General features: G+C 50.7%; 1 protein-coding gene across 6 annotated transcripts in view; it reads left to right on the forward strand.

Moving 5' to 3' along the window:
• ANKMY1 (ankyrin repeat and MYND domain containing 1) overlaps positions 1-15,780 on the forward strand; it is a 70,334-nt gene that overhangs the window by 52,194 nt on the left and 2,360 nt on the right. For all 6 annotated transcript variants that reach the window (XM_044751282.2, XM_014842853.3, XM_070489235.1 and 3 more), the window contains 2 exons: positions 6,707-6,785; positions 7,724-7,884. In XM_044751282.2, coding sequence (XP_044607217.2) covers positions 6,707-6,785; positions 7,724-7,884 — 240 coding nt within the window. The remainder of the gene's footprint in view (positions 1-6,706; positions 6,786-7,723; positions 7,885-15,780) is intronic.

Raw genomic sequence — 15,780 nt, forward strand, 5'->3', positions numbered from 1 at the left:
CACATGCATCAATAATCACTCTCAATGTGAACGGATTGAACTCTCCATTGAAAAGACATAGAATGGCAAAATGGATTAAAGAACAAGATCCAACAGTTTGTTGCCTCCAAGAAACACACCTCAGCCCCAAGGACAAACACAGGCTCAGGGTGAAGGGGTGGAGGACAATGCTTCAAGCTAATAGCAAGGAAAAAGAGGCAGGTGTTGCAATTCTTATATCAGACAAAGTGGATTTCAAAATAAGACAGGTAAAGAGAGACACAGAGGGACAATATATAATGATCAAAGGGACATTTCATCAAGAAGAAATAATGCTTATAAATATCTATGCACTCAACACAGGAGCACCAAGATTCATAAAGCAACTATTAACAGACCTAAAGGAAGATGTTAAAAACAACACAATAATAGTAGGGGACCTCAACACCCCACTCACATCAATGGACAGATCATCCAGACAGAAAATCAACAAGGAAATAGTGGAGCTGAATGAAAAACCAAAACAATTGGACTTAATAGACATATATAGATCACTCCACCCTGAAGGAGCTGAATACACATTCTTCTCAAGTGCACATGGAACATTCTCAAGGATAGACCATATGTTGGGAAACAAGGCAAGCCTCTACAAATTTAAAAATATTGAAATAATAACAAGCATCTTCTCCAATCATAATGCTATAAGGCTAGAAATTAATTACAAGAAAAAAGTTGAGAAAGGCACAAAGTTGTGGAGACTAAAGAACACACTACTGAACAAGCAATGGATCATTGAAGAAATTAAAGAAGAAATCAAAAAATACCTGGAAACAAGTGAAAATGATAGCATGTCATACCAACTCATATGGGATACAGCAAAAGCTGTATTAAGAGGAAAATTCATCTCAATACAGGCACATCTTAACAAACAAGAAAATTCCCAAATAAGCAATCTTAAACTACACCTAACTGAACTAGAGAAAAAAGAACAAATAAAGCCCAAAGTCAGCAGAAGGAGAGAAATAATAAAGATCAGAGCAGAAATAAATACTATTGAAATGAAAAAGGTAGTTGAAAGGATCAATGAAACAAAGAGCTGGTTTTTTGAGACGATAAATAAAATTGACAAACCCTTAGCCAGACTTACAAAGAAAAAAAGGGAGAAAGCTCAAATAAACAAAATCAGAAATGAAAGAGGAGAAATAACAACAGACTCTGCAGAAATACAACGGATTATAAGAGAATACTACGAAAAACTATATGCTAACAGAGTGGATAACCTAGAGGAAATGGATAAATTCTTGGACTCCTACAATCTCCCAAAGCTCACTCAAGAAGAGGCAGACAATTTGAACAGACCAATCACAAGGAAAGAGATTGAAACAGCAATCAAAAACATCCCAAAGAATAAAACCCCAGGACCAGATGGCTTTCCTGGGGAATTCTACCAAACTTTCAGAGAGGATTTAATACCTATCCTTTTCAAGCTATTCCAAAAAATTAGGGAAGATGGAACACTTCCTAACACATTCTATGAGGCCAACATCACGCTGATACCAAAACCTGACAAGGACACCACGAAAAAAGAAAACTACAGGCCAATATCACTGATGAACATAGATGCAAAAATTCTCAACAAAATTTTGGCAACCAGAATTCAGCAATTCATCAAAAGAATCATACATCATGATCAGGTGGGATTCATACCAGGGACACAGGGATGGGTCAACATCCGCAAATCAATCAACGTGATACACCACATCAACAAACTGAGGAATAAAAACCACATGATCATCTCAATAGATGCAGAGAAGGCATTTGACAAGATCCAACAGCCATTTATGATAAAAACTCTGAAGAAAATGGGCATAGAAGGAAACTACCTCAACATAATAAAGGCCATATATGACAAACCCATAGCCAACATCATACTCAATGGGCAAAAACTGAACGTCATCCCCCTGAAAACAGGAACGAGACAAGGATGCCCTCTATCACCACTCTTATTTAACATAGTACTGGAGGTCCTGGCCAGAGCAATCAGGCGAGAAAAAGGAATAAAAGGAATCCAAATAGGGAGGGAAGAAGTGAAACTCTCGCTGTTTGCAGACGACATGATCTTATATATAGAAAACCCCAAAGAATCCATTGGAAAACTCCTAGAAGTAATCAACAACTACAGCAAAGTTGCAGGGTATAAAATCAATTTGCATAAATCAGTAGCGTTTCTATATTCTAATAACGAACTAACAGAAAAAGAACTCAAGAACACAATACCATTCAGAATCGCAACAAAAAGAATAAAATACTTTGGGGTAAATTTAACTAAGCAAGTGAAGGACCTATATAATGAAAATTACAAGGCCTTTCTGAGAGTTGGATGACGACATAAGGAGATGGAAAGACATTCCATGTATATGGATTGGAAGAATAAACATAGTTAAAATGTCCGTTCTACCTAAAGCAATCTACAGATTCAACGCCATCCCAATCAGAATCCCAATGACATTCTTTACAGAATTAGAACAAACAATCCTAAAATTCATATGGGGCAACAAAAGACCTTGAATTTCTAAAGCAATCCTGAGAAAAAAGAACAAAATGGGAGGCATCACAATCCCTGACTTCAAAACATACTACAAAGCAACAGTAATCAAAACAGCATGGTACTGGTACAAAAACAGGTGCACAGATCAATGGAACAGAATTGAAAGCCCAGAAATAAAACCACACATCTATGGACAGCTTATCTTTGACAAAGGAGCTGAGGACATACAATGGAGAAAAGAAAGTCTTTTCAACAAATGGTGCTGGGAAAACTGGAAAGCCACGTGTAAAAGAATGAAAATTGACCATTCTTTTTCACCATTCACCAAAATAAACTCAAAATGGATCAAAGACCTAAAGGTGAGACCTGAAACCATAAGGCTTCTAGAAGAAAACATAGGCAGTACACTCTTTGACATCAGTATTAAAAGGATCTTTTCGGACACCATGCCTTCTCAGAGAAGGGAAACAATAGAAACAATAAACAAATGGGACTTCATCAGACTAAAGAGCTTCTTCAAGGCAAATGAAAACAGGATTGAAACAAAAAAAACAACCCACTAACTGGAAAAAAATATTTGCAAGTCATATATCTGACAAAGGCTTAATATCCATAATATATAAAGAACTCTCACAACTCAACAACAAAAAGTCAAACAACCCAATCAAAAAATGGGCTGGAGACATGAACAGACATTTCTCCAAAGAAGATATACGGATGGCCAATAGGCACATGAAAAGATGCTCATCATTGCTGATCATCAGGGAAATGCAAATCAAAACTACACTAAGATATCACCTTACACCCATTAGAATGACAAAAATATCTAAAACTAATAGTAGCAAATGTTGGAGAGGTTGTGGAGAAAAAGGAACCCTCATATAGTGCTGGTGGGAATGCAAACTGGTGCAGCCACTATGGAAAACAGTATGGAGATTCCTCAAAAAATTAAAAATAGAACTACCATATGATCCAGCCATCCCCCTACTGGGTATTTATCCAAAAAGCTTGAAGTCAGCAATCCCAAAAGTCCTGTGCACCCCAATGTTCACTGCAGCATTATTTACAATAGCCAAGACATGGAAGCAACCTAAGTGCCCAGCAACAGACGAATGGATAAAGAAGATGTGGTACATATATACAATGGCATACTACTCAGCTGCAAAACAGAACAAAATCATTCCATTTGCAATAACATGGATGGACCTTGAGGGAATTATATTAAGTGAAATAAGCCAGCTAGAGAAGGATAATCTGTGTATGACTCCACTCATATGAGAAATTTAAAAATGTGGACTAAGAACAGTTTAGTGGATACCAGGGGAAAGGTGGGGTGGGGGGTGGGCACAAAGGGTGAAGTGGTGCACCTACCACACGACTGACAAACATTAATGTACAACTGAAATTTCACAAGATTGTAACCTATCAACTCAATAAAAAAATAAAAAAAAAATAAACTGTTACACTATTAAAACTAGTAAATGCATTCAGTAAGGTTGCAGGATATAAGATATACAAAAATCAATGGTATTTCTATACAATTGCAGTAAACAAACCAAAAATGAAATTTAAAAAACAATTCCATTTGCAACAGCATCAATAAGAATAAAATACTTATGGATACGTTTAACGAAAGCAGTGCAAAACTTATAAAACTACGATACAATGTGGAGGAAATTAAAGGAGGCCTCAGTAAATGGAGAAACATCTCCTGTATCAGAATCCCAGCTGACTTCTTTGGACAAATTGAGGAGCTGATTCTAAAATTCATGTGGAATTGCGAGAGTCCCAGAATAGCTATAACAATCTTGAAAGAGAAGAACAAAGTTGGGGGACTCACTTTCTGGTTTCAAACTGACTGCAAAACAACAGTAGTCAAGACAGTGCGGTACTGGCATAAAGACAGACACATAGACCAGTGGAGTGGAATAGAGAGCCCAGAAATAAACCCACATGTCTAAGTCAGTGGATTTTCAGCAAGAGTGCCAAGGCTTTTTAATGGGAGTGAGAGCAATCTTTGAACAAATGGTGCTGAGACAAGTGGTTATCCACACACAAAAGAAGGAAATTCGACCCCTACCTCACACCACGTATAAACATTAACTCAGTTTGGACTGGAGATCTAAATGTAAGAGGTTAAACTATAAAATTCTTTGAAGAAAATATAGAGGTAAATCTTCATATACTTGGACTTGGCAATGGATTCCTAGGTATGACACCAAAACATAAGCAATGAAAGAAAGAATAGATACGTTGCACAGCATCAAAATTGAAAGCTTTTTTTTCTTCAAAGGACACTATCAAGAAAAGGAGGAGACAACTCGCAGAATGTAAGAAAGTGTTTGTAAATCGTCTGTCTTATCAGGGACTTGTAGGCAGAATAAATAAACTCCTACAGCTCAATAATAGGACAAATAGCTGAGTTAGAAACCGGACAAAGAGTATGAATAGAAACTTCTCCAAAGAAAGATGTACCGATGGCCAATGAGCCCGTGAAAAGATGCTCAATGTCATCAGTCGTCAGGGATGCGCAAATTAAGCCACACTGAGACGTCACTTCACACCCACTGGGATGGCTGTAATCAAAAAGTCAATAACAAGCATTGCTGAGGACGTGGAGAAAGTGGAACCCTCAGATGCTGCTGGTGGGAATGTAAAATGCTGCAGCCACTTCGGAAAACAGTCTGACAGTTCCTCAGGTGTTAACCATAGAGTTACCATGTGACCCAGCAACTTTGCTCCTAAGCATATACTCAGGAGAAATAAAAACGTGTCCACACAAAACCTGTCCGTGAATGTTTACAGCAGCATGATTCGTAAAAGCCAAAAGATGGAAACAACCCAAGTATCCATCAATTGATGAATGGATAAATCAATCGTGGCATTTCCATACCATGGACTATTATTCACCCCTAGAAAGGGATGAAGTACTGACACATGCTACACCATGAATGAGCCTTAAAAACATTACACCAAGCAGAAGAACCTAGTCGCAAAAGGCCACATATTGTATCAGTCTATCCATGTGAAATGTCCGGAACAGGTGAATCCGTAGAAACAGAAAGTAATCTTGGGCTTCTTTAGGCTGGAGGGGGAGGGAAGTCGGTCTGATGGCCATCAGGTGCTGGGTCCTTCTTGGAGGGGTGGAAATGTTCTAAAATTGATGTGCTGATGGTTGCACAACTGGGAATGTACTAAAAGCCCTTGAATTGTGCACTTGTGAGTAGGCAAATTGGCATTTGAATTATGTCAACAAAGTTGTTAAACAAAAAGAGTCCCGCCATTCTAACAAACAGAAACGCCCTCCTTTCAGCTCCACGTTTCCTTTTAACGCGATAATTTGTGGTGCCGCCGCATGACCAGACCCACTTTGAAGTTCTGCCTTGTCGTCTCCCAGAAGGGTCTCCCTGTGCCACGTGGTCCATGGGACAATTGCTTTGTTGCTGCTCACACTGTCACAGAGCTGGCTTCTGGGGCCCACATCCTAGTCCCCACGGCAGCTTGAGCGGCGGCCCTGGGTGCTGGTGGGCACGGGACAGACGGGGGAGGAAAGGCGGGGCTCGCATCATCTCTGTCTCGTGGCCAGCAGGTGTTTGCGGGGTCACTACATCTTAAGGGGTGGTGAGGAATCGGAGCTTAGGCAGCCTTTCTGGGGGGGAACTGACGTGCTGTCTAAGGAGATGGAGGTGGAGGGATGCGGTGGAACCCTGGTCGGTTATTGTGGGCGCCCACTGTCCTCCGGTCCGCCGGCCCTCTGTGCATCTTGCGCTAGCTGCCGGAGAGCAGAGCCGTGAGTCTTCCCTCCAGAGTGTTGTGAGCTGGGGAAGGCCAGAGAAACCTGGTACTGCCCAGTGGCCTTTTAACACTGTGGTGAGGGGGACACTGAGCTGATGGATGGTGCAGAGGCAAGCTAGCCAGGAGGCTGCAGATGGGTGGGCAAGGATGCAGGAGCAGCGGGAGGCCAAGGGGCAAAGCCCCCTCTTGGAGGTGGTGGAGCCCTCGGACCTGCCGCTGGGCTGTCAAAAGCATGGGGCCCCCACCTGCCTCCCTGTGGCGCTGAAGCAGGCTCACCATACGAGGCTGGTCAAGGCAGGCTGCTCAGCACCCCCTCCGCCCATGGGCATCATGGCTCGACCAGGGGGTCCCGAGGAGGTAACACAGGTCTCTCTCTCGGCACAGCGGAGCTGATGCCCTCCCACAGGCTGAAGCGGAAGAGCACGGGGCTGCCCAAGGCGCTGCAGCTGGAGGATCAGGGGCAGTAAGTTGCTGGCTGAGGGCCGCGGGGGCTGGATGGTGCTGCTGGCTCCAACCTCCCTCGGGACAGCATCACTCTGTCTGACCCCTGAGCGGCGAGGCCCTGCTGGTGGGCTGTGGGTACGGGCCAAGACGTGGGTGGCAGATGGGGTCGCAGGGTGCACGCTCATGGAGTGGCCTGAACTGCTCTGGGCGGGTCAGCACAGGGCTCCCCGTCCTCCAGGGGGGTGCCTGGGTGTGGTTTAAGCCCAGGTTCTGCTTCTTCAAGATGAAGAGGCCCCCACTGTCATGGTGGAAGTGCTGCTCTGGGCCCTGCACCCCTCCTCACCCCTGCATGGCCAGCCCCTCCTTGGGGTCATGGCTCTGCACCCACTCTGCTCTTCCAGAACATTCTCTATATACCTGCCCACCTTATTATCCCTGTGGGCATCCCTGACGGCCCAGGAAACCCTGGTGGGTGGGTGGGGGTGATGGACGGGGGCAGCAGGCGTGGTGCACCCACCCGGGGCTCACTTTCCTCCTGAAGCAGAGCGTGCAGGTGTACCAGGGTCGCCCACAGCCCTCACTGAGCCCACTCGGGGTCTGCTCCTCCCACTTTCAGACATTCCCCGTGTTGGGAGGAATCCATCCCCCACACGAGGGCCGTGGCATACGAGGGTCCCCAGTGCTGTGGCGTGGTCACCTACCGGCCCTGCTGGCGAGCACTCGGGTACCTTCCAGGGCTCAGGGCTGGATTCCTGTTCTAGATAGCCCTGAGCTGGACATCCCTGGATGGGGACTTCACGTCTTCCGTCCACATGCGAGTGGCTACCCTCTGCAGAGGATGGTGGGGTTGGAACCCACACCCCGTCTGGAGGGGTCGGCGGGGAAGGGCCTGGAGCATGGTGTCGGTCAGGCACAGATGGCAGGCACTGCCCGACTGCCCACACGGCTCCCTTGCAGGATTCCCTTCTTCAAGTTCTGCTACCAGTGTGGCCGCTCCATCGGGGTGCGGCTCGTGCCCTGCACCCGCTGCTACGGGATCCTGACCTGCAGCAAGTACTGCAAGACCAAGGCCTGGACGGACTTCCACAAGAAGGACTGCAGTGCCCTGGCAGCCCTCGGTGAGTCCAGGGGCCCGGCCGGGCTGGGGGGCGCCTGCTGCTCCTGGGGACACAGGAACAGGCCTGTGCGGTGGCCAGCGAGGGTCCCTATCATTGCCCTAAATCTCTCAGATTCAAGCCACTTTCCAGAGTTCCCAGGTGAGCCTGTTGTGGGGACAGGGAGCACACCGAGCTAGCCTGGCCATTCCCCATCTACCGCGGCAACACTGTGCCTAACGGCGCCCTGGAGGTGGTCATGCCCTGGGCCCCACAGAGCTGGGACACCGTGCCTGGGGGCTCTGCTGACACCTGGGGGCTCTGCTGACACCCGGGGGCCCTGGTGCACCACAGGGCATTGGCCTTGGGGCTGCTTCTGGAAAGTTCCTCCTAGCCTGCCCTCTCAGGCATCCCTACAAGTGTGGGTGGCAGCAAGTGTCTGCTCCTGGAGACACCCTCCTCTCCCCTGACCCCTTTGGTGTGTGACCTGAGGAGGAGCTGAGAGCATGTGAGTGGAGATTCCACCCCGGCCCTGTGCTCCGAGGGCGGCCGGTGGTGAGCAAGGCTGCGTGTGAAGCTGTCCATGGGACTTGGCCGGGTGGGCCTGGCCCTGCGGGGGCTGGGAGTGGGGCACGTGTTGCCTGCTCTTCTCAGAGCCTTTCCTCGGTGGGAACAGGGAGGCTTGGTGACCCCTGCCCATGGGCCCGTGCCACCAAAGCCATTCCTCTCTGAGCTCTGACCCTCAATGTTGCCTCCATTTTCCCCTTTGTAAAATGAGACTTTTAGTAACAAGTCCTCACTGTGGGGCGCACCCCAGATCTGGTCACAGCTCCCTTGGCTTGGGGACCCCAGGACGGGGGCCTAGGGGGCTTTCAGGCTCCCTCTTTGAAGAGTCCTCACAGCTGACACTCAGTCCTTGCCGTGTACCCCACACTCGTGCAAGCACAGAGCAGAACACGACTGTGCAACCCTCACCCCCAGTGGGGCTCTTGCCTCCCCACCCTGCACCAGGGAAGCCGAGACTCAGAGGACTGGAGTCCTCCTGGGGACGGCCCAGGCCCTCACCCCCCTCCTCCCCGCCAGTTCCTAGTCCAGGGGCCCCCCCAGAGGACGTGTGCTTGAGGGTGGACGAGTCTCATTGAAGGAGCAGCGCCCGAGGCCGAGGCCTGGGGAGGGCCCAGCGGCCGTGCGTGCTGTGTGGAGTCTCGCCCTGGGCCCCCTCTGTCCTGATGCGGGAAGTCTGTGCGTGCCAGCGTCTCTCTCCTGACGACCTCGCAATAAAGTGGCCCCACTGCATGTGTTTTGAACCCTCTCTGCCCCGCTCTGCCTCTACCCCGGCAAGCCCAGGGCTTCTGAGGGGCCTGGGTCCGCACTTCAGATCTCCCTGGCCCGCTCAGACCTGGGCCACCTGTCAGGTGGATGAGGGTAGGACCGGAGCACGCTCCAGAGATTGTTGCCAGAAGAAGAGATTATTGCACCTCTGGGGAATGTCTGGGGCTTCCCGGGAACCCACAGCCCCGTCTCCCCGCCCTGCTCAGAAGGGACAGGCTGGGGCATCTCATGTTCCTTCCCACGGGCTCCAGGCTTCCTGCTGTGTCCAGAGCATTCATTTCTTGCACGCGCATTTACTGAGGGTCTGTGTGTGCCGGCTGTGTTCTAGGGGACGGTGGATATGGAAACCGCCCACGGTTGACACAGAGAAGGGACTGAGGGTGACCGTGAGCCAGGCACGAGGATGAGGTTGGGCCAGAAGTGGTGGGTCTGCTTTCAAGGAGAGGGCGGAAGGGAAGGGGCCGTGAGGAGCGAGGGCTGGACCATGTGCTCAGAAGGAGGAGGTGGTGGGCACGTCCAAGGAGGAGGTGGAGGACGGGGGGGGCTTGCTGCTGAATGCAGAGTGGCAGAGGTGGGCCAGGGCGGGTGGGAGAAGAGGCTGGGAATGGGGTGATGGAGCCTGCATGGGGACCAACCTGGCCAGCTTTTTGCTGGTCAAAGCAGCCCCTCCCACAGCCGTGGTTTTGCCTGATTTTCTTGGTCTCTTGTCCAAGATGGGGCTCCCTATGCAGGAAGTTCGCTTAGGGGGCATCCCGGACGATGTTCCTCTGTGTGAGTGGGATAGGGGTGGGGAGGCGCCTAGGCAGAGGGAGAAATGACCTTGTGCATTCTCTGGAGGGGGGCCGGGCCTTTGTACCCCAGCATCAGTCAGTTCTGGCTGCAGGCCGCCCCTGCCGAGGGGGCAGGGGGTGGGGGTCATGAACCCCAGGGAGGGGTGTGGGCAGCTCTCGCTTCATCTGCCAGGAAGGAAACCGCCCCTAATAATTACTGCTTATTTTAAGCTGTACTTGTTAACTGGATAAAAGTTACAGGATATATACATACAGAAAGAAAAGACAAATGACAATTATCCTGACACCCAGAAATTGCCATTGCCGACACTTTGGTGTCCTTCCAATTCCAGCGGTGTGTCTATATAGACTCCCACACACACGCACACACACCACACACGTGTGTATCTCAAAGTGCGAGCATGACCTATTTAAACTTGGCCACGAGCATCTTTCTGTGCTATTAAGTATTTTTCTGCAACGGAATTCTCCCCAAAGGAAAATAGTTTTACTATTTTTTATTCTGATTATGCATGCGATATATGCTTATTGTTAAAACAGAAGACAATAAAGAAAAATGAAGAGAGCCAAAGTCATCCTAATCTTACTGCTCAAGGATAAATATCCTGAACGTTTTGGTGAACATATTCTTTTAGATTTTAGTTGTGCACACACGTGTGTACATCCTCAAGCATGCAAATGTGCTTTTTCATGCCCCTCCTCCATTTATTTTTAAGATGGAATTAAAATTTTGATTAAAACAGAATGGTTCATTTTGCAGCCTTAACCTGCCTTTCTGACACCTCATGTGCGTCCTGTCATTTTCATTGGGAGTGGAGCGTGTCTGCCCGATGCCCTGTTGATGGGCACATGGGTTGTGTCATTGTCCTCTTGGGAAACAATGCTGTGCAAGCACCCCATTGGCCTATTTTTCCCTTTGTCTAAATTCACAGAGGTTAAATTCTCAGATTTTGAGAGTATTCCCATTTTCAATTTTGCTTTCGTAGCATGCTCTCTGGGAAGCTTAATGAGCGTGTCTCTGCCCTACACCCTTTCAGGAATGAGCATCACCGAGAGATTCAATCTTTTCCAGTCTCGTAAGGATTTCACATGAGTGTGAGCACCATTGCCTCAGGCGGATGCAGCGTTATGTTCCTCCTCCTGCTCCCTCTTATTGGAGCTGTTTGCTCCTTCTGACTGGTACTAACTCTCTCTAAAGCACGTTACCCTCTCTTCTGCCTCGCATAGGAAGGACCCCTCTCAGCTTGAACTTTGCTACACGGAATTCTGTTCTGGTGTCAAATCCGTCTGCCCTGTCTTCAGGGTCTGGTTTGCTGGAATGCTTAGGGAGCAGTCCCCAGACAAGCTTATGCCAGGACACAGATTTTAAAAACGATTTTCATGCATTATTGTTTTACCTGTAATTTTTTTTTTTTTTTGAGGAAGATTAGCCCTGAGCTAACTGCTGCCAATCCTTCTCTTTTTGCTGAGGAAGACTGGCCCTGAGCTAACATCCATGCCCATCTTCCTCTACTTTATATGTGGGACGCCTACCACAGCGTGGATTGCCAAGCAATGCCATGTCCACACCCGGGATCTGAACCAGCGACCCCTGGGCTGCTGAGAAGCAGAACGTGCGCACTTAACCACTGCGCTATCGGGCCGGCCCCTACTTGTAATTTTATAATCAACCTCGAACTAATTTTCGTGTAAGGGACCACAGAGCCACCCAGCTAGAACTTCTCCTGAGTTGAGTGTCTGGGCTCAGAGGTGACCGAGGAACCCATCTCTGCTTGCCGCGCGCGCACGTTGTCCTGGAGGCCTTGGCTGCTGCCCCGCGCTCTGCTCTTCACCCGCGGACGCTGGGACAATCTCAGCTTGCTGTCTCCCCTGCGACATGCACTACCTGTTGTCACATACTTACTCGGATGAATTGTGGGTTCAGTTTGTCAAGCTCAAATGTCTTCTTGGGACTTTGTAATTGTTTTAGGTGTTTGGTTTGATGAGCAGATGCTTGGCGTTTAGAGTGCTGACTTTTCCAGGCAACGATATGACGTTATGGTCGCGTTTGATAGTTTCCTTTATGTAGGAGTCACCCCGACCACTCTCACATTCACACCTCACATCCAACCCTTCAGGACATCTGCTCAGCTCTGCCCAATCTGGTGGCTTCCAGAACCTCCTGCCCCTGCCACCCCTACCCTCCTCTCCGTCCCTGAGGTCACGTGGGCTCTGGTGCGGCCAGAGGCCAGCCCACGCTGCTCCTCCGTCCACTTGCAGGACCTTCCATCGAGGTCCTTGCAGCTCCAGCCCTGCTGCCTCCCCGCACCCATCGCTCACTGCCCCTTATGCCCTGCTCCAGCCAGGCTGGCCCCTCCTGTGTGGGCTCCACCCCTCTCATGGGGATCTGGCCTCACTGGGACTGTCCGTCACCTGCTGGAGGCTGGCAAGGGGTGAATGTGCTTAAGTTGCTGAGGGGTGGAGTGTTCAGGGCTGCTGTGCTTGGGGGCCACCGGGAGCTGGGCGGTTGAGACGATGAGCCAGATGGGAGTGAGGTCAGAGGGGATGGGGGTGCAGGGCCTGAGACTCGTGAGGATCTAGACTCCCCCGGAAGGAAGGAGAAGGCCCCTGAGGGCCTGGCACTGATTCCCTCTGGGACCCTGCTGAGTGTCAGAGGTGTGAGGGCAGGAGTGGCCACCAGCCAGGTAGTGGGCCCAGGGCAGGACTGTGTGTGGGTCACACCCCAGCAGTAGGTGGCAGCAAATTGTGATTCCGGATATCCTCCAAAGGTCAGGTGAGATAAGGAGGGGTCAAAGGTGATGGGGTTAAGGTTTGATGGGAGGTGCTGGAAGGATTGGGGGTACAGAGGAGAGCATGGTGGTGCAGGGGTCAGAGTTCAGTGTAGAAATGCTGGGTGTCTGGTGGGCACCCGCGGGGGGTGGGGCCACAGAGAATGTGCACGTTGACTCAGGGAAGATGTCTGTGATGGATGGCCACTGGAGCCAGGAGACTGCATGAGGTGTGGAGGCATCCTAAGAAGTTGGGAGAAGAGGGGACCGCCCACTGAGCCAGGAAGCGGAGGCCGGGGGCGCGTGGTTTTCTCCCGCCCCTTCAGCTGTGGAGGGTGTGTGTATCTGTGCGTGTTGTGTAGAGGGGGCAAATTGCCGAGTAGGTGGAGGGCGGGTTCAACTCGAGGTGGCTTAGCCGGCAGGCTGTTGAGGGGTTGGTTTGCTGAGGGTCCTAGGCCAGCCCACCCACCTTCCTCCCCCTGATGCCTGCTCGCCCTCTGGCTCATGAATGTGCCCAGATGGCCACTTGGCTCACCGGGTCCCCTGTGGCCCTCGCTCCCATCTTCCTACCCCTCCAGGCTCCTCTTGGCCACCCACCTGGACTCTCGGGGTCCTCTCTGGGGCTGGGAAAGACGTGCCCTGCCACCTGCTCAGCCCCACGGGGCCCATACCAGGGGCAGTGGAGGTGGGGCAGGTGGAAGGCAGGATGACACAGCTGTGGGGTGTCCAGGGTGACCACACAGGCGACTTCAGAGTGAGTGTGGAAGCCCTGGACTGCAGGAAGAGACGCAGGTCAGGGGACAGTGGGAGAAGGACCACAGTAAGGGTGTGGGAGCTGGAGGCGCGGGCCGAGGGGCCAGCATGCAGGACAGTGGGCCAGTAGTGTCCGTAGTGGATGTGTTCCAGAGGAGGTGAGGTCCAGGAGGTGGAGCGAGAGGAGGTGTAGAGTGGTCCATTGATCCCACTTACAGCAGTCTGGAAGCCAGCCCCCACGCCCCACCCCCACACCTGTACCGGGGCTCTCGGGAGAACGGGCAGCTGCCCTGAGGGGTAGCCAGGCCAGGTCAGGGGAGCCTTGGGAAGAGAGGCCCAGGAAGCTGGGAATAGAGGGGTGCAGGGGAGCCCGAGAGGGGCACAGCCAGGGAGGAGCCACCGGATGGGAGAGGCCTTGGGCTTGGAGTGTTGGTGTTGGAGACAAAGGGCCTGGAATTTGCCGGTGTCGGGGTTCCGCCCAGAAGCCAGCCTTCTGCTGTGCTCTCTGGAGAGATGGGCGGTGGGGGTGGCCAGGGTGGTCTCAGGAAGGACGCAGAAAATGAAGGGCCAGGAGCTGTGGGTTTCCTTCCAGCCACAGCAGGGACAGAGCAGAGCCCCCAGGTCGCCCTCAGTGCCTGGGGAGCTGGCACCTGGCCCTCCTGCCTTCCTGCCCGAACCTTCCTCTGGCCTTGTCTACAGACTGGCTGTGAGCGTGCACCGGCCAAAGTCCCGGCTCAGCTTTGTCTGCGGTTTGTGTTCTTGTTTCTGAAGAGACTGTCCCCCACCATATGAGCCTCAAGGCCCTACAAAACCTGGATCCGACCTGGTGCAAGATTGCAGGTTTTTAAAAAATCAATAAAAAAGTAAAAGGAACCCTGGGATGGGACAGGCCCATGAGTGGAGCTCATCGGATGCCTGGTTTTTAAAGAACTGGACCACTGCCTATCCCGTTTTGTGGTTTTGTGCATTTGTGTCTCCCTCCGCCACCTAGACCTTTCCGTTGTGAGGCTGGACCCTGCAGGATCCTTTTGAAGGTCTCTTTTGGCATTTCCTCCGTAGCAAAGCGAAGCCAAGCGTTTTCTCATACATTTATTTACTGGCCATTTGGAGTGCCTCATCTGTGAATCCCCTTGTGTGTGCGTCATCTTTGTCCATTTTTTCTATTGATTTGCCTTCTTTATTGAGAGCAGGAGCTTCTCATGAATTCTGTGGCCTGCATTTCACGGTGTCTGTGGTCTCTCTCATGCAGGTTGCAATGTTGATGCGGCCACGGTTGTCCATCTTGTCCTCTACGGCTGGTGGCTCTGTGTCGACATGCCACACCCTCACGTAGTCCACGTTCTGTTGTCTTCTGTTTTGAAGCATCGCTTTCCACATTTTGGTCCTTAATCCATCCAAAATATAATTTTTATTGATAGTAAGAAGCTGGGATCCTGTTTTCTCTCTCTCATGTGGACAGCCAACAGGCCAGCACCATTTATTTGATGGTCTCTTCTCCCCGACCCTCGCAGCCACCCCTCTACTCTCATCCCTATAGATTCGGCTTTTCTAGAATGTCATCCACATGGTGTCAGCCAGCGTGGCCTTCTGTAGCCCGGGGGCTGCGCTCAGGCTGCCAACTTGTGGATGGGGTGCAGTGGGCTTCCATCTCTATGGGGCGGTCTTAGTTCCACCTCCTGCCTCACTGGGTCCAAGATCTGCTCTCCCCACGTGGTTCTTTCAGCCCTGCCCCTGCCTGCAGACTGGGGCTCCCGCGCCCTGCATCCTGTGGGTGCCCTGCCTCAGCTCTGCTCAGTGCTTTTTGCAATCTTTTTCTTTTGTTTGTTAAAAAGAAACTTGTTCTTACCTTACAGTTTCCATCTCTCTTGTCCTCTCTGATGCTCCACAATGCTCATTTCATAGACTATTTTGGTTTGCCCTAACGTCTACCATTCGGGGGTGCCGGCTCTGGGTGGTGGGTGCTTTTCGGCCTGTTGTAATTTCCGCTTAAGCTCCCATCACCCGGGACTTGACACTCTCCCTCTCCTTGAGGGCATCACGTTCGGCCTCATGGTGGGTGAGCCCTCTGGATGCTTCCCCATCTGCTCCTGTCTGTGGGCAATGGAGGCCCCACGGGACTCAATGCTCATGGAAGACGTCGTTTCTGCGCAGAGTCCGGGCGGCAAAGTGGTCTTGGCCTCCCCTTCCGGCAGGGAGAGCTTTTTGTTCCAGTGTCCGGGCCACACAGGATGTCAGCTCCAGCTCCCTGCCGTATGCCTGTCTGCTCACCTGTGACA

Source organism: Equus asinus, chromosome 19 (genome assembly GCF_041296235.1).
Source record: "Equus asinus isolate D_3611 breed Donkey chromosome 19, EquAss-T2T_v2, whole genome shotgun sequence".
Lineage (NCBI taxonomy): Eukaryota > Metazoa > Chordata > Mammalia > Perissodactyla > Equidae > Equus > Equus asinus.